Source organism: Rhinopithecus roxellana, chromosome 5, assembly GCF_007565055.1.
Source record: "Rhinopithecus roxellana isolate Shanxi Qingling chromosome 5, ASM756505v1, whole genome shotgun sequence".
NCBI lineage: Eukaryota > Metazoa > Chordata > Mammalia > Primates > Cercopithecidae > Rhinopithecus > Rhinopithecus roxellana.
Window position 1 is genome coordinate 146,339,630 of NC_044553.1, and position 20,064 is coordinate 146,359,693.

At 36.4% G+C, this 20,064-nt stretch overlaps 1 protein-coding gene across 1 annotated transcript in view; it reads right to left on the minus strand.

The window, feature by feature from the left end:
- Window positions 1-3,992: 3,992 nt before the first annotated feature.
- GALC (galactosylceramidase) overlaps window positions 3,993-20,064 on the minus strand; it is a 59,266-nt gene continuing 43,194 nt past the window's right edge. Inside the window, exons 13-17 of the mRNA XM_010371317.2 lie at window positions 18,741-18,891; window positions 16,559-16,739; window positions 12,425-12,588; window positions 10,937-11,013; window positions 3,993-5,861 (exon numbers count right to left, since the gene is read on the minus strand). Of these exons, the coding sequence (XP_010369619.1) occupies window positions 5,715-5,861; window positions 10,937-11,013; window positions 12,425-12,588; window positions 16,559-16,739; window positions 18,741-18,891 (720 nt within the window). The 3' untranslated portion in view covers window positions 3,993-5,714. The remainder of the gene's footprint in view (window positions 5,862-10,936; window positions 11,014-12,424; window positions 12,589-16,558; window positions 16,740-18,740; window positions 18,892-20,064) is intronic.

The window sequence follows — 20,064 nt, forward strand, 5'->3', positions numbered from 1 at the left end:
AAAACTATAGAAACTGCTGAGAGAAATTATAGACTTAATACATGAAAAGGTGTAACTGCTCCTCAGCAAATGCCAAATAACTGAAATCGTAACAGTCTCTCAGACCACAGTCCAATCAAATTAGAACTAAGGATTAAGAAACTCACTCAAAATCACACAATTACATGGAAATTGAACAACCTGTTCCTGAACGACTCCTAAGTAAATAATGTAATTAAGGCAGAAATCAAGAAGTTCTTTGAAACCAATGAGAACAAAGAGAACATACCAGAATCTCTGGGACACAGCTAGAGCAGTGTTAAGAGGGAAATTTATACCACTAAATACCCACATCAGAAAGTGAGAAAGATCTCAAATCGACACCCTAACATCACAATTAAAAGAGCCAGAGAAATAAGAGCAAACTAATCCAAAAACTAGCAGAAGACAAGAAATAACTAAGATCAGAGAAGAATTGAAGAAGATACACGAAAAGCCCTCCAAAAAATCAATAAATCAGGGAGCTAGTTTTTTGAAAAAATTAACAAAATACATAGACCACTAGCTAGACTAATAAAGAAGAAAAGAGGGAAGAATCAAACAGACACAATAAAAAATTATAAAGGGATATCACCACTGATCCCACAGAAATACAAACTACCATCACAGAATACTATAAACACTTCTATGCAAATAAACTAGAAAATCTAGAAGAAATGGATAAATTTCTGGACACATATACCCTCCCAAGACTAAACTAGGAGGAAGTCGAATCCCTGAATAGACCAATAACAAGTTCTGAAACTGAGGCACTAATTAATAGCCTACCAACAAAAAAAGCCCAGGATCAGATGGATTCACAGTCAAATTCTACCAGAGGTACAAAGAGGAGCTGGTATAATTCCTTCTGAAACTATTCCAAATAATTGAAAAGGAGAGACTCCTCCCTAACTCACTGTATGATGCATCATCCTGATACCAAAAACTGGGAAGAGACACAACAAAAAAAGAAAACTTCAGGCCAATATCCCTGATGAACATCAACAGGAAAATCATCAATAAAATACTGGCAAACCGAAAGCAGCAGCACATCAAAAAACTTATCCACCAGGATAAAGTCAGCTTCATCCCTGGGATGCAAGGCTGGTTCAACATATGCAAATCAATAAACATAATCCTCACATAAACAGAACCAAAGACAAAAACCACATGATAATAGATGCAGAAAGGGGCTTTGATAAAATTCAACATCCCTTCACATGTTAAAAACTCTCAATAAACTAGGTATTGCTGGAACATATCTCAAAATAAGAATAGCTATTTATGACAAACGCACAGCCAATATCATATTGAATGGGAAAAAGCTGGAAGCATTCCCTTTGAAAACCGACACCAAGGCAAGGATACCCTCTCTCAACACTCCCATTCAACATAGTATCAGAAGTTCTGGCCAGGGCAATCAGGCAAGAGAAAGAAATAAAGGGTATTCAGATAGGAGGAGAGGAAGTCTAATTGTCTCTGTTTGCAGATAACATGATTCTAAATTTAGAAAACCCATCATCTCAGCCCAAAAACTCCTTAAGCTGATAAGCAACTTCAGCAAAGTCTCAGGATACAAAATCAATGCGCAAAAATCACAAGCATTCCTTTACACCAACAACAGACAGGCAGAGAGCCAAATCATGCATGAACTCTCATTCACAATGGCTACACAGAGAATAAAATACCCAGGAATACAGCTAACAAGGGATGAGAAGGATCTCTTCAAGGAGAACTACAAACCACTGCTCGAGGAAATAAGAGAGGACACAAACAAATGGAAAAACATTCCATCCTTATGGATAGGAAGACTCAATATCGTGAAATGCCCATATTGCCCAAAGTAATTTATACATTCAATGCTATTCCCACCAAACTACCATTGACACTTTTCACAGAATTAGAAAAAACTACTTTAAATTTAGTCTGAAATCAAAGAAGACCCCGTATAGCCAAGAAAATCCTAAGCAAAAAGAACAAAGCTGGAAGCATCAGGCTAGCTGACATCAAACTATACTACAAGGCTACAGTAACCAAAACAGCATGGTACTGGTACCAAAACAGACATACAGACCAATGGAACAGAACAGAGACCTCAGAAATAACACCACACATCTACAACCATCTGATCTTCAACAAACCTGACAAAAACAAGCAGTGGGAAAAGGATCTCCCACTCAATAAATGGTGCTGGGAAAACTGACTAGCCATATGCAGAAAACTGAAACTGGACCCCTTCCTTACACCTTATACAAAAATTAACTCAAGATGAATTAAAGACTTAAAAGTAAAACCCAAACCATAAAAACCCTAGAAGAAAATCTAGGCAATACCACTGAGGACATATGCATGGGCAAAGACTGCATGATGAAAATGCCAAAACCAATTGCAAAAAAGCCAAAATTGACAAATGGGATCTAATTAAACTAAAGAGCTTCTGCGCAGCAAAAGAAACTATCATCACAGTGAACAGGCAACCTACAGAATAAGAGAACATTTTTGCGGTCTACCCATCTGACAAAGGTCTAATATCCAGAATTTACAAAAAACTTAAACAAATATACAAGAAACAAACAAACAACTCCATCAAAAAGTGGGCAAAGAATATGAACAGACACTGCTCAAAAGAAGACATTTACGCACCCAACAAACATGAACAAAAGCTCAACATCACTGATCATTAGAGAAATGCAAATCAAAACCACAATGAGATACCATCTCATGCCAGTCAAAATAAAAATATTAAAAAGTCAAGAAACAATAGATGCAGGAAAGGCTGTGGAGAAATAGAAGCACTTTTACACTGTTGGTGTGAATGTAAATTAGTTCAACCATTGTGGAAGGCAGTGTGGTGATTCCCCAAGGATCTAGAACCAGAAATACCATTTGACCCAGCAATGCCATTACTGGGTATACACCCAGAGGAATATAAATCATTCTACTATAAAGACACACGCACATGTTAAGTTCATTGCAGCACCATTTACAATAGCAAAGTTATGGAACCAACCCAAATGTCCATCAACAATAGACTGAATAAAGGAAACATGATACATATACACCATGGAATACTATGCAGCCATAAAAAAGAATGAGATCATGTACTTTGCAGGGACATGGATGAAGCTGGAAGCCATCATCCTCAGCAAACTAACACAGGAAGAGAAAACCAAACACTGCATGTTCTCACTCATAAGTGGGAGTTGAACAATGAGAACACATGGACACAGGGAGGGGAACACCACATACCAGGGCCTGTTGGGGGGTGTGGGGTGGGAGGTGAGGGGAGGGAACTTAAAGGATGGGTTAATAGGTGCGGCAAACCACCATGGCACATGTATACCTATGTAACAAACCTGCACCTTCTGCACATGTATCCCAGAACTTAAAAGTAAAATAAAATTTTTTAAAAAGGTGTAACTGCTCATGGATTTGAAGGGTCCATATTAGTCAGATATCAGTTCTTTCCAGATATATCTATAATTTAAATGTAATCAAAATGAAAATTCCATCAGGTTCTTTGTAGAAATAGAGAAAATAATTTTCAAAACACTGTTTTTAAAAAAAAAATGTATCTGGAAGATGTAAAAGAGCTCTTATAACTCAATAGAAAAGACAACAGAATTTTTTTAGATGAGCAAAAGATTTGAATAGATATTACATAAAACAAAGTATATAAATGTCTATTAAGTCCATGACATATGCTCAACAGCTTTAGTCATCAGAGAAATGTACATACCATACACCCACAATTAAGGGTTAAAATTAAAAAGAATGACAACACGAGGCACTGACAAGAATGCAGAGTAACTGGAACTTTTAAACATTGCTGATAGAAGTGTAAAACCATACAATCATTTTGGAAAACAGTTTGGTAGTTTCTTATAAAGTTAAACATACAATTAACATAAGACCCAGAAATTTCACTCCTCTGTATTCATCCTAAAGAAATAGAAATATATTTGACACAAAGATTGTAAATGTGGACAGTTTTAATTGTAATAGCAGAAACTGGTGAGGAGGAAACAAATTGTGGTGTATTCATACAATGTGTGAAAACTCTTCAGAAATAAGAAGGAATAAACCACTGAATCACACAACATGGACAAATCTCAAATCATTATGCGGACGGAAAGAAACCATTCATAAGAATACACAGTACATGATGCCACCTTCATGATGTTCTGGAACAAAGAAAACTAACCTATAGTGATAGAATTCGTATCAGTGGCTGCCAGCAATTGGGAGTAAAAGGAACTGACTGAGCAGGTATACAAGAGAACTTTCTGGGGTGATGGAAATATTCTGAAACTTGACTGGAGTGTTGGTTACATGGGTATATCCATTTATCAAAACTCACTGAATTGTATACTGAAAGTGGGAACATTTTATTATAAATAAATTATGACTCTACAATGTTAGTTTTAAAAATACTAGATACATCAGCTGGAAATCACTTGGTTCTAACTGAAAACTTTTCTCTGTAACCTTATTTATTCTAGTACTTAGCTTCTTGTCTTCAAAAGCAATATAAAACTTCACTGTAGCTAAGCCTATGTTAGACTCTTACAAATTCGTAAAGAGTAGAATTAGTTCAATGAGTAATTCTTACAAATAATTCTAGATTTACTTTACCCACATGAATAACAGATTTGCTACTTAGAGCCACATTAATGCTTAGTATAAATCATACTACATGATAAATATGCTCACATATATTTAAATATAAACATATTTGGACTTTAAAAAGTAAGTACATCTTAGGAGATGATCCAATTCTGGGAGTTAGCAAATGGCTAAGTGCTCCCCTCCTTCCACACATAAGGAGAGAAAAGCATTCATCAGCTGTGTGAGTCTGTTACCAGTGCCACATGTGAGGACAGACCACAACACAGTGAGATGAGGCAGAGGAAATGCCTACAACAGCATTGGCTAGATCAGGTTTTCTTCCTTCTTCCAGCCACCTGGAAAAATGTTCACAGAGAGTTATAGTGGTTATAAGACCAAAACTTGGAATCAAAAGAATTAAATAATGCAAATAACCCAATTAATCTGCTAATATCTATTACTGCAGAAATAGTGTTAGAGGTAGTTTATTAAAGAGGCATTTTTTCAATCATCCCACTCATCATATCCTGCATTTCAAAAGTATTATCTTAAAAAGGAAAATTAAAAAAATACTTTTTAGAGCATAAAGCATAACAGGTTGAAGTGGTTTTCAAAAAGCTACTTCCAGTGTTCTTCAGCTTTCTATTATGGCAGCATCATCTTGTGCTGAAGACATTGGCTCATTTGGACACATGGTCAGAGCATGCATAAATACATCTCGGTGATGATTAAGTTACTGCCATCTGCAGGACTGCTTGCAAATAAGATGAAGAGAGCTACCTCAGTGTTAGCAGCAAGGCTTCAAGGTCTGAACTACTCAAACCACTCCTAAGGGTAGGGCTAATGCACAGTTTGAATGTTAGGGAACACACCAGGTAATGCTAAAGATTCACCAGTTTTCCCCTTGGAATTAATTCTAATAAAATCTTCCAGGATAAATTAAAAATAAATTTCTCTCCCCATTTACTCTTCATTATTTTTAGCCTCGAAATGCTCATATACTGTTCCAATGAAACAAGAATTCGCTCTGAACCAAAACCAAAAAGACGGGAAGAAAATCCAGAGTATTCTATGATGCCCTGTAAGTATTAGCGTGTGGCTTCCACATGAAAGTTGTCAAACTGTGCAAATTCAAAGGAGTGAGTTCCAATTGCAGCCCAGCCATTCTTCGGAAAATTCACAGGGATGTCTGTCCACAGAGACTTGTCGTTCAGCATGCCAGAGGCAAAACGACCCTAGAGTAGAAAGAAACGCATTCCTTGAAACCATATGAAAATGGTCCTCTGAAGTCTGTTTCTTGATCATGTATGGCCCACTACTTAGTGGAGCAAATGTACTTCTCACTCAAGACTTAACCACAGCAAAACACAAATCCACAAGTTTGAGCAAAAGTTTAAAATAAAGAAGAAAACTCTGGGAAGAAATTCTTACCTACCTACTTAAATTGTTCCCAACGTACAAGGAATACCTCAATATTTCCTGTGCTCCACGAAAATGTAAAACCAACAAAAATGCAAAACTTTTCATGCATTATTATAAAGTTTTAGACAAAGGCTCATTAAAATAAAAAAAACATTATTTATAAGTAGTCACATGTACAAGTGTTGTGGCTAACAGCCACCAACTCTTCAGACAGGACTGTGCTGGAGCCAAAACATCTGCTTCTACCTCATTGCTTCTCTAAGGTTTTCATTAAGGATCCTCTGCCCAGCCAGAAGAAAAATAATTAACCTTAGCTTTTGTGTTGTGTTGCCATGAACAGAATATCACTTCAAAGCCATATGAAGCTCCTACCCTTAAGTTGAAAAAACAGTAGCCATCAGTTAAAGTGATGATGGAGTAGGGTGCAGTGGGTGGAAGAAGGGAGGCATCTATAAGGTGTTACTTACTGGTTACTGACAGTGAAAGAAAAAATTACGCCTTCCTCAGAAGCTTGCCATTCTACTTAGCTCAGTGCCTGGCACATGGTAAACAATAAATCTCAGCTCTTATTATCTTTATGATAGTACATTTATGAGCATATATTCACAGCATACTAACTACAGCCAATCAATTAAAACTAGCTACTCTCAAAAGGTAAAGAGCTCAAAATTCAAAGCATTGGGCCAAGAACCAGAATAAATCTGCTTTTAAGTCTTGGAAGGATAATGTAATGGACCTTAATGTAGTTCTTTTTATTTTATGCATGGAAACACTGAGGCTTAATAGATTAAAACTCAAAGTCACAGATTTTTGCTCCAAGTCACTTAGCTCCAAATTTGGAGCCACATTCCTGTTATTACAGACTTGCACAGCTATCTTCAGCTCTAGAAGTGCTTACTGAACATCTTCTGCTGCCATCAAACACTCAGTATTAACATTGAGCCAAGGGACTCATATCACCAATCACATTAAGCACAAAACCTGTCTAAGAGGACCTCATCACTCCTGCCTCCCCAGGCTTAGCCACCCCAGCCTCCAGGCTGCTCTTCACACATTGTCAGCTACACCTGCCTTTTGAACCAGCCATGTGGTCTGCTCAAATTGTTCTTCCCATCATTCAGGTCTGCACTCAAGTACCACCCACTCAGTGAGGTCTTTCCTCAACTCCCTGGTTAGAGAATCAGGGTAACAGAGCTACTTTATCTTATGACTCTATTTTTTCTTCATAATCATAAACTTATTTCATAATTATAAACTTCATAATTATAAACTTATTTACAAGTTTACTATCTCAGGATAGGGCTCAGCAAACTATGACCTACATGTCAATGACCTTTTTTTTTTATATATAAACAAAATCTTATTGAAACACAACCACATCCATTCATCTACATATTGTCTACAGCTTTTTTCTCACTACAACAGCAGAACTGGGTGGTGCCAGCAGAGACCACATGGCCCACAAAGTCTAAAATATTTACTCTCTGGCCCTTTACAGAAAAAGTTGCCAACTCCTGTCCTAGAAGAATATATGCTCTAAGAGAGCAGGAATTTGTCTATTTCATTCACTGCTGTATCCCTAGGACTTAGTAGAGTGCATATAGTAGGGGCTTAATAAAAATGTGTTGAATGTAAGAATGTAACACATTTAACCCTCAAGACAACCTCACAGAAGTTATGTGCATTTTACAGATAAGGAAACAGATACTCAAAGAGGTGGAATAACTTGCTAGAAGTCTCAGTATATGTTAGTGAGGAAATACTAATGCTGTTCTTCTGGTTCCAAACACTCCTACGCATAAGAATATTAACTTGACTCATTAAGTGCTTACCACATATCAGGTATTATGTATATATATATATATATATATATTTTTTTTTTTTTTTCTCATTGAATCTTCATAAGAAAAGTGTTCTTCATGATACAATGGATGGGAAAATTGAAGCTGCACAATATAAAATACTTGCAAGTAGAATACAGTAGACTTCAAAGTCCATTGTGCTACCCACTATGCAACAGAGCTGGGACACGTCACCTGACAAATGTTGAGAAGAATTCAACATGTGGCTGACAGTCAGTGACAAAATCCTCGCATTAGCTGAAATTTGGAATATAGGCAACATAGAAGATGATGTTTTGTTTTTTTTCATTTATGCAAAGAAGATTTATATGTCAAATACTGTTTAATGCACTGGGAATTTAAGACGAACAAGAAAGACAAGGTCCCTGCTCTTATGGAGCTTATATTCTAGTAGGAGGAGATGGACAGACACACACACACACACAAAGTGAGAGCTAAAGGATAAGCAGCATGTAAAAATTAAGCCAGGTCAAAGTGACAATGGGTGCCTGACAGACTACTTTACTGCTGATAGTTGGAGAAGACCCTCAGAGTATGTGGCAAAAGTTGAGATTCAAGAGGAAGCAGAATGCCCATAGTTGAGGAAACACAAAATAACAGGAGTAGGGGAGTGAGGTGGGTGCAAGCCAGCAAAGTCCTATCCATCCTAGAAGCAAGACAAGAGCCAATTTCTAAAAGTAGTGAATCACATTATATTAAAGACACACCAGAAAAAACAGCTAGAATAGTGAGGAGTGGCTGTATCAGAAGTACAGAACACAGAATGGGGGTCAAGAAGAAGGAACAGGATGTGAGGCAGGAGACAGCTGTTTTCAATAAGTCCTGTTGCCATTTTAACCAGGTATGCAAAGTACCTGAAGAAAATTAAGAAAATCTTTTAAATCTCATTCACGATTTCAAAAAAAACTCATAAAGTTACTAAAACAAACGTAATCAAAGGTGTGCAAAAATAAAACTGAAGGACCTAGTGGCAAATCTTAATAAATGGTGAAATATAGCATGCTTTTGTTCCTATGTTCTCTCATGGGGAAACACATTATTATTTTAAAAAATGTAATTTTTTCCCAAATTGATGTATAAATTTAATGTAATACCAGCACCATTTTCCAAGTAATTGAAAGTTTGTTTTTTTAAAGTCAAATCGAATAATATATATAGTGGAATAGCAAAGATAATTTTGAAAAAGAAACAATGAGGAAGTTGCCCCACCAGATATCCATTCATTCATTTACCAAGTATTATTTGGACTCCTGCTCTGCCTGGCTGTCAGGCACTTTTCTAGGTGCTACAGAGCCAGCAGTGAGGAATATGGAGAAAGGCCTGTTACTAAAGGAGCTATGTGCTAGTGAAGGGAGTAGGAAAACACATTAACAATCAACAGAATATGTGTGACGTCAGCTTGGGACAAAAGCTTTAGAGAAAACTAAAGCAACAGAAAGGAGTTAGAGAGTGAGATGGGGCTATGTTTTCTATCAAGTGGTCAGGTTAGAAAACTCTGAAGGAAGCAAGGGAGTAACTGTATCATCAAAGCCTTTAGAATGTTAACACCAATTAAAAGTGTGATTTTGGATAATAATAGACAAACAGCAATATGGAGAACAGAAAAAAGCTCAGAAACAAGTATATGCACATGTGCTGATTTGTTACATCAAAAAGGTAGCCTTTAAATTATGGGCAAAAGGATAGTCTACTGTAATAAATGATGGCTATCCATTTTTTAAAAAATTATATTCAATACTTCCCCTCAAAATTCACAAATACATTTCTGATGTATTAAAAACTTACACATAAAAATAAATCCTAAACTTTTTTTAGTTTGGGGTAGAAATGTTCCTAACCTTGAGACACAAGAAGGCCTTATTTAAAACATGAAACATCAAGGCAATGAATAAAAGTAAAACATTTGACAGCATCAAAATATAAAACTTATAGTCATCAAAAATACCATAAGCAAAATTAAAATACACAAGATAGAAGAGCACAGCTGTGACATGTGTAACAGACAATGGGTTACTATCCAGAATACATATTAAATTCACACAAATTTGCCAGAAAAAGACAACACGATAGAAAAATGAAGAAAGAAGTGAACAGGCAACTTCAGAGAAGAGAAACTATAAATAGCCAACAAACATTACATGTGCAAGCTCCCTAATTATCAAGGAAATACAAATCATATCTATGAATTTGGAAAAAATCTTCAAATTCAGTAATAGTGAATATTATTATAATTGCTATAAAATGGCTACAATTTGGCTAGTGTAGCATAGTTAAAATAATCTATGCTACATCCAAACAAATCTTCAATATACATTATTATTAATGCTAAAAAAATTAGTGCTGTCATTTTGGTGGTTGATTGAGGGGAGAGAACAAATTGCAAAGTTATTGGAATCTGATTTTTAATTTCTATTGCACCCTAAACAAAACGGTGAGGGAGCTATCTTGGGAGAGACCAGCATATTATACACAAAAAATTTCTCTGCACAGCATCCCTTGGAAGCACTGTCAAGCAGTAACTCATGATCACCCAGTGATTCTGAGGAATATTTTTATATTTCTATTATATTGAAATTAATCTGGTATTTTCTCTGACAAAAATATTCATGGAAACCAATTTCTAAAAAACTATGCTTATAATTGAAAAGCAAATTATTCTTAACCATCAAACATAAATGTATATGACTTTGCTTACATCTATAAGCTCCATGTACAGTCTTGGTTCAAGCAAACTTGAAAAAATAGTTCAGTTATTGACTTTATCAATTATGCCTCAGTTTAAAAAACAAAATCAAATTTTTAAAAAAATAGTGACCCGATAAAGTCAACTGCTGATGGTTCTCGCGTAGCTTACCCTCACACACCTAACCACCCTAGGGATGAGTGGCTTCCCAGCACCAAGGCAGATTCCTTGTCTCTCTTCATTATATGTCACACTTTCCCCCTCCTATTTTATAACAGAAAATTCTAGAAAGGCACAACAAAAGAGTATTTTACCTCCAGATCCTCCAATCAGCAATACTTACCTTAATAGTTAATGTGAGTGTATACCATTTTTTTGCTATAACTTCAACACGTCCTAAAGCATATATAATCCATCCAGCTGTAACACAAAAAGATTATCCTAATAGATATAATTTTGAGATCTCAATCACAGAGTCATTTAATTCAGTAGGGTTCTCAAGTGTCATCTGTATGTAGTAAAGTCAGCCTCAATAGAGAGCTCTCCCTTCATTCCCAGATCTACAACTGAGTTAAGCCAAAACATTTTTCATTTAGCCATGCATTTAATAGCATATACTGAGATCCTACTCTAAGCTATATGCTATATGTGAGCTCACAACAGAACCAGTGAAATAAACTTAAAAGCCAGTGACAGTATGAAGTGTTAGCATCTATAGTTCAAGTACATATTTATACATGACTGGATTGAATATGGAAGACAAGAGAGAGAGAATATAAAATTTCCAACCAGTCAAATTGGTTACATGGTAATAGTATTCACTTAGAGGGAGAAAATAATAAGTTAATTTCTGGAATTACTGTTATTTGAATGCCTATGAGAACCCCAGGATAAAATTTCAAGTAGGCAGTTTAAAACAGACAGTGGGGACTGCAGACACAGATTTAAATTCCTAGTTCCAGTTCTGCCACTAACTAGCTTTGAGTCATTAGGCAAGTCAATTAACCTCACTGGTTCTGTTTTTGATTTCAGTATCACTGAGGTAACTTCAGATTGGTAATGTTATGAGTAGGTAACTCTTGTTCTAATATCCTTACTACCTACTTCCTCTTTAATTCTTATTTTATTTATGGAGTCAAAGCAAAGAGCAGCAAACTATAAAAGAGATATTTTTAAATTAAGGTAAGAGGAAAGTCAAGAGACTGAGAATCAAGAAAAGTCACCACTAGTAAGGTCTAGTTTCAAAGGAGTGGTGTATACCAAAACCAATCTGAAGTGGACACAGTTCAATGTGAACATATTTGAAGCACCTATTCTGGATAAAATTATCATCCTACCTAACACAAGGGCTGTAAAGATGACTGAGAAAAGTCAAGCTATTTTCAAGTATTAACTAAATTCAAAAATGAGATTTTTCCATTTTAAACAGATCAGTTCCTCTCCCTATAAGTACAGCAGCAACATTCTTATACTCCTGCTTTTATTTATGGTGCCTCCTGAGCATTCTCCCCCTACCACCACTACCTCAGATGGTTTTGATACTATCTATGCAAAATCCTATCCTCACAGCCCAGTTCAACCTCACAATACCCTAAAAAGCTTTGTACAATTATTTTCCCTTCCACAGAGTTGCCCGCATCTCTAGGAATTAAATAACTTTCTGTAATTGTAAACTATTTGGTATTTGGTTACATCTCTTCCCAATTAGATGTCTGAACACCTTGGGATGAACTCTTTTATCACTCCCACAAATAACAAGTAGGTGCTCAAAGTAACATAGCCTATAAGTCATATGGTATTTAAAAAAAAAAAAAAAAAAAAAGGCACTTACCTAAATCCCCTGTAACCCTGTAAGATCCATTTGCAAAAATCCAGAAGAAAATTCCTCTGGCACTTCTAATCAAAATACCACCTTTATTTACTCTTCCTGCAATGAACACACCTCCTGTGTCAGGGGTCTCTATGTAAACATCACATTTTATAGTCAGATTCGTCCTGCAAAATAAAACGGTTGACTAGTACTCTTAAAATATGCCCTTTGTAACATAGTACAGATATGTCATTTCACAAACTTCTAATTGAGGTGAGAATGTGATTTGCTAAGTCTGAGCCTGTAGCAGAGATGGGCTTCAAGAATCTTTATTGACAACAGTTTTAAATGTTACATGACTTAAGTCATTTCATTGCCTATTTAAATGATTACTGGACAATAATAGTTATGATTTTTAAGTTTCCTGAGAAAATATTTTTTCTACAATAAAACAACTTCTCATCTTAAGAATACAATATTTTAAAAAGCCACTATTGTCTATGAACACATAAAAAGTAAAAAGTTCCACACAATTCTGAGGGAAAATGTTTATTCAAATTTCCAGCAACAAAGAGAGGTAATTAAGGCAATGCTAGGAGCCTCTGGGAGAACATAAGCTATTCCGGGGCCAATTTTTACATTTAAATCTAACAAAACTTTAAAACTCCAGAAGAAAAGATCTAAAATTATTTCTCTGCAAAGACCGCAGAGTTGACTCTCTAGGAGGGCTTCTCACGTCTGAACAGCACAGAAATCACCAGGAGGGCTTCTTAAACTCAGTTCACTGGTCCTACCCCACAGCGTGAGTCAGTAAAACTGGGGCAGCCCCTTGAATTTGCATGTCTAACAAATTCCCAGGTGATGCTGATGCTGCTTATCCAGGAATGCCACTTTGAGGACCATTTTCCCCTATGAAGTATCTGTCTATAAGGAAGCAATAAAATCCTGGTTCTAGGCTCACTGATCCACAGCAGTCTATCAAAAATGGGAAAAAGATTCAGCTGTCCAGGGACTGAGCTTTTACAGTGAGCTCTCCTCCAGGTTTCCTCTTACAAATGCTACCAGGTACAACACTTTCCTTCTGGGATGCTACAACCACCCCAAACCAACATGATCTCTGAAAAGATTTTACTTCCTACTCAGTATCTAACTGCAAGTAGGAAGAAAAAAGAAAGTCTGCACACAAATCAAGCAACATATCTCACATAAGACTGGAAACACCAATAAATCTATTCCAGAAATGGGTTGGGGGGAATGAGATCTAGAATTATATGGCTTTTACATTTGTATCTTATCAGTGAATTTTGCACAGTGAAATTTTACTATGTAAAGGAAAATATTACAAAAGTACCTACATCAGGTACACAGGGAGGACAATCCACACTTAATTATCTAAGCAGAGCTGGGCTACTTTACAGGAAGATCAAATGCTGAGTAACTCAAGCCCAGTCTCTCTTGTATGTCCTCTGACATCAGAGGGAGTTTTCTCTCCACAGATTATCACCAGCATGAAACCACTAGCAATCAACACTGGTTCTTATATCCCTTACCTGCTTTCTGGTTCATCGTAAGTTTGAAAGTGCTACAAATACCATCAGCACCATAAAATTATTCCATTTAGAGTTGGAATGAGAGAAGATCAAACTTTTTCCTTTTTTATATACCACATTCCAGAAAAAGTGATTCTTGCATCAGAACTTGCCAGGCAATTTCATAGATAATGAATGAAATAGAATAAAAGTGTGGTTTATTCTTCCACAGCCACAATCTCTCAGTAGTGCTGAAAGAACAAAAACTATCCAATATAAGGCAAATTTTATCAAAGAGAGAGTTCAGCTGTGTGCAGGTAAAGGTAATTTTGTGATTGTCTTTAAAGAATTCCAACCAATGCTCACTATCAAGATAGAAATAGCCAGTTACACTACAATCCACCCAGTATAATCAAATTACTGTGCTGGTAAATAACTAAATCTAGGTATAAGAGAGGAAGTTCTACTCAAAACACAACTCTAAAAACTGTGAGTAATGTGCACACATTGAGAGCAGATTTACTAAAATAGCACTACAGATAAACTAGACAAATTTCCCATTTCCTACCTTTAGGAAGAAGACAATTAAAATGAGGCTGTGAGATATACTCCAAAGAGAATGGGCTAGTGAGTCATACAGACCCGGCTTCTAGCCCTGGTTCTGCCACTTACCAGTGAAATCTTGGGTAAATCTTACTCCAAAGATGCGGTTTCTCAGTCTGCAAGGTGGGGACGATGATATCTCCACCACAAAGTGGTTGTGTGGGAAATCCATCAAAGTGCCTACTATTATCCAATTTTTATTCCCTCCTTTTCCCACAATAAGTGGGCACAGCAGCCAGACAAAAGAAATGAACAAGGGATTTGTGTGGATCTCTGAGCAGATCTGGCTGCCTCAGATAGAGGGTGGAATACTGGAAAATAACCCATAACAGATGAGACCAAATTCTAAAGGGTCTTGGAAATCAGGCCTAGAAGTGAAAAACACAGGTAGCAGGGGAGAGTCACCGCATCTTCCTGAGCAGGGGAATAACATGATGAAAACAGGGATTCAGAAAGATGAAGGCAATCCTTTCTTGACACACCTAATTGCAACTTCCTGGTTCCTTTCCTTTCAGAATGTGTCACTCTCTTCCTCTTCTACACCCTTCCCCATCCCTCATCCCTACCTCCTTATCCACTGCAATATATCCTAGTAAAAATGGAGTATTGCTACTTAAATTGTGTAAAAATCTTCAAATATATGAAGATGTGGGGGAGTAAATCTTTGAACGGTGCTATATCTCATTTCTATACTACAATTAAGGGGCTTCTCAATCTTTCTGGAGTCCCAACCAGAAATTAGATTGAGTTTGAGTTTAGAAAGAGTCCTCTATAGTATTCAAGTGCATAGGGTATACGGGACATCACAGAAAAAAAAAAAGTTTCTTATATGGTGACTTCAAAACTGGAGATCAAAACAATGGGACCTATGCCTTGGATACTTAAACCTAGCCACTGGACTTACAATAAGACCATCGTCACAAATGACGATGCCACGAACTCCACTGCCATAATCAGAAAATCTAGGTAAAGTTTCCTCCTCAGAGACAATGGCACAAGCAGAAATTCTGCTGTGTAAAAACACAAGCCACAAATGTCATCCTAAATTAGGAAAGAATTCTTCACTGCACCTCAATGACTCTTCCTGGTGTTATAAGAGTTCCAGGACTCTGGATAACTGAAAGTTTCTTGAGACTTATGTCAGAGCTTGGGACTAGAATCAGGATTTCTAACGGGGAGTAAGGCACTTCAGGAGGGATAAACACTTCCTGCACACTCCACAGACAAGCAATTCAAGGCCCTTTTCAGAATTCTTTTCTCTTCCCTCTCCAGTTTCCAAGCTTTGGATATGGCTTTTTGGTGGCTTGGTATTCTTAGTACTAGCTCGAAACCTGGAATGTTTGTGTGTTTTTTTCCCACAGTGGAATCATACTAGTTATACGAAAAAATGAAAAAGAAACACATAAGACAGGTATAATAAGTCAGCACATAGAAATTCTGTAACTAAACTAAAGAGGAAAGGAAAGTTTTAGTTTAGCATTATATTTTATGTGAATAATATAACTTGTCTCTTTACCAGATGACTAAATAAAAAGTTAAATTCACTAGGCAACTAAAGCTGATTTGCTTTTTACTATTGCCATCTACTGTCACCTGGTAAATAGATTTTTTAATAAGGCTAAGACAGTGTAATTCTATGATTGGTCCACCAGATGGCAACACCAGATCAACAAATCAACTCTCCAGCAAAACAAAAAAAAACACCTCACAAATCCGTCTATTTATAAATAAATATTAAATTATAATTGGGTCCAAAAGTCCTCAGTTTTTATACTGAAATAAAATTGTTCCTGTAATAATCACTATTAAATAGGGCAAAGACGAGGGAAGGACACTGAGGCAGCAAAACAATTTGCAGGTTTGTGGTCATCACCATAATATTCAACAACCCTTAATATTACATATTACACATCTATTAGGTTCTTGAACAAGGAGGACTATTGAAAGCTCTTCACTTCAAAATGTACCTGACAATATTACAAGCGTATTTCAGCCAGATCCACACTGAGAACGTCAATCTTACCAGTTGTAGTCTCCTATAATACTGATTGTGTTGGATGCATCGGCAGCCCACGTAATGGGTCTCTGGTTGAGAACTTGGCGTAGCGTGAAGTGATGCTCACCAGGGTCTTCCATATTTGTAAAATATTCAAATACACCAGTTTGATCAGCAAAGTTTGGAGCTTCACTAAAAAATGGGTAATCTGTTCAGAATATAAGAAATTCTGTTTAGTATCAAATCCTTCAGAAGTTCTCCTTGCTGATATTTTACAGTATGTCCGAAACACTTCTGAAAGTTTTTAATAAATAAATAAAATCTAAACCAAAGTTTAGGGCCTACGTCTAATAAAGATATATTAATTTTTGTATCATCATTACTAAATATCAAAATGATGAATTTGACATATAGATGCTGCATAATACTTAATCCAGGCATCTGGTGTAGAGGAAAGGTCATGAGTTCTGAAGTAAGTATGACCTAGGTTCAAATTCCAGCTCAGTATGTTGCCCTGAACAAGTTATTTAACTGCCCTGCATCTGAAGTTTCTTCATTTCTAGGTTTGCAGGAGGACAAGAGAATTAAAGAAAAGATAACGTGTACATAAGCCAGCATCTGGCAAGGGCTAAATAAGGGATAGCTTTATTATTTCTAATATCTGTCAAGCAAGGTGCCAAATCATGGGTCACAATCATCTGCCAAAAGAGCATAAGAAAAGCTTACTATATGAAGCATAAAATTTACAAATTTTCTTCTACTTCTAAACTGCAGCAAAAACCAGTTTTGGGCCTAAGTTATCAATCCCTTTTTAGTTTTACTAAATTAAATTTTAGTCTTAACAATAATGAATGCTGTAGAGGAGAAATTTTAGTTGTAATATCTTATAGCTCTTATACCTCATGCTTTTCTAAATGTTTTTGCATTCATTACCTCATTTGAGACATTTAGAACCCTAACAAGAATCTCCAGAGCCTAGCTTATAATATTTAACTTTAGTTTTAAATTTATATTGTAGCTTATAAAGTATTACATTTTATATCTGAAGGTTTGGAATTGCCTCTTGGTCTTCAGGGTCACAAAATATTGGTCTTGGTGCTGGCAGAAGTTCTTCAATCTCATCAACTAGGCCATATCCCACACAAATTCCTCACTTACTGAAGGCAAAAGTCACCTTTGCTAACAGAGAACCAACCAAGCAACAGATTTTAAAGACCTATGTTTCACAAAATTAATGGGTTTATCTAAGAGGCCATTTCAAAGAGCTGGAGAAAAACAAACCACCAAGCTCCCCCTGAGGGTCACTGTTATCTGTATTATAGTTGAGAGGACTCCACTACACAGTCCAAAAGGCCTTCTACTCTAGCCAACTAGATCATTTCCTGAGAAAGAGAGGTGAGACCCTGCAGCAGTGACTGGGAAAGAGTGATAGGAGTGTCCATCTTTGGTGGAACAAGCAGCTCTGCAGCAAACAGGAGGTTCAAGTGATGCTCCAACAATGCCAGTTCCCTCCCTATTACTCTCCTGCTACAGACTGTAGGAGCAGATTACAAAGCCACCTGACCCTGTCTGTGAGACCCATAAACATATAGAACACTACCAACTAGTCAACAAATTTTGTTCCTTACTGACTAGGAATATAACTACAGTGACCATATCTTCTAACTTTTTTCCAAGTGGTTTTCCTAAATCACCTATAACCAAAAACTTTTCTAACAACTTTAGGATAGATTTTCCTAGAAAACCAAGAGAGCTCAATAAAAAACTCGGAGGCACGGGACAGTATATGAGTTGGATCACCCAAGGACAACATGACTGCCCATAAGCACTCAGTTCACTAGCACTGCGGAAAGACACATATAAATGTGTCTTAACCTCCACACAGAAGGAAGGTGTCAGTAATGGCTAATGGGGCAGTAGCAAAGTTACAAAGTTTAAGTTTCACCAAAAACAAATTAGAATTATAACTTTCATTCTAACAATGAACTCTATATTTTTTTCTGAAACTGAAAAATACAGGGTCCTCAAATTTAGATTTACCATAAAGTAATATAAAAAATTAGCCCTCCTTTTACCACATATGAGATGTAGGAGCTAAATGAATGTGCTTTTGACAGCCACTCCATCATGCACCCAGTATGACAGGTAGAAATCAACACACTACTGTTAAATATAGAGACGAAGTTAAGTTTTAGTGAAAAATACTCACCAACATTGAAATCATCCTTATAGGTACTTGGGAAGTGCTGGGATTTTGGAGGAAGCAGGTAGCTGCCTTTGCGACCAGTGGTGAGAGTGGTGAGTGTGAACAGCTCATCTTCTTGCAGTTTCAGTGTGAAACTGCCATTGCTGTCGAGGAGCTGAAAAAGAAGACACTACTGTATTCAAGACTGGACAAAATAGCTTTTGTAAAAAATGAGCTTAAAGAAAAGTCCAAATCATTTCTGTTAGAACTTCCTAAACATTTGTGGAAAACTCACCAATACCAAGGCCCTTGGAATCTTTTTTTCCTAAGTATTTTAGAAAACTTTATAAAATTATGCTTTATAATTTTAAACAACCTTACTTCATGGAAGGAAGGACTAAATAATCTCAAAATCTATTTATATTAGCCTATTCTTTTCCACTACACAGTAAGCTCCTTAAAGCTTGGATATATTCAATACATGCAACTAAGAGACCTGCTTTTTTCCCTCTCAGTAGTTTTACTAAGGTAGAAAACTCCACAAAATATCACTGTTGACCCAGCTGTTAATCACAGAAATCCTTTTACAATTAAGAGAGGAAAACCCTGCTCATTTTATGTTCAATATATATTTCAACTAGCAAGTTAGGCTTATGTCACACTTACGATCTTGGCAACTTAATCTCTTTAAGCCACAATCTCCTCATCTACAAAATGAGGAAAAAATACATACCTCATAGAGCAGTTGTGATGATTAAACCAGATATTGCTTTTAAAGTGCTAAGCCCCGTGTGTGACCAATGGGAAACTCTCCCAATATCAAAGCTGCTCTATGCTAAATGTAGACCTCTGAAGACACTGGAATCCTTTGCATAATCACTGAAGGCATTAAATCTATGCCCATTTTATGAAATTTGAACCGGTTTTCTCTACTTTGAATTAAAGGAGTTATTATCCTTGTTTTAATGGTAAATTGATGATCAGATTTATGAAATACCTGATGTTATATTCAGGTTGAAGAATAACCCCAAATGGCATTATTTTTCTTGTGGGGAAAATCAATTCTATTATGCTATTCCTAGCAATTTATTACACAAAAAGTTGGAACGTTTTTTTCAGAACTTAATATATAATAAGGTGTTTTATCACTATTAGTGACTAGTTGGTTATCAGAACATTAATAATAACCAGAAAAAGTGGTAGACTTGTGTCAATTAAGTGAAATAATGTGCTTGCTTGGGTCAATTCATTCTTTGAAACCTTTCCCCAGAAACCACCATGGATGAAGCCCTGTGGGAAGCACCTGAGATATAAAGCTAAATAAGGCAAGGCTCAGTCTTCAAGGTGT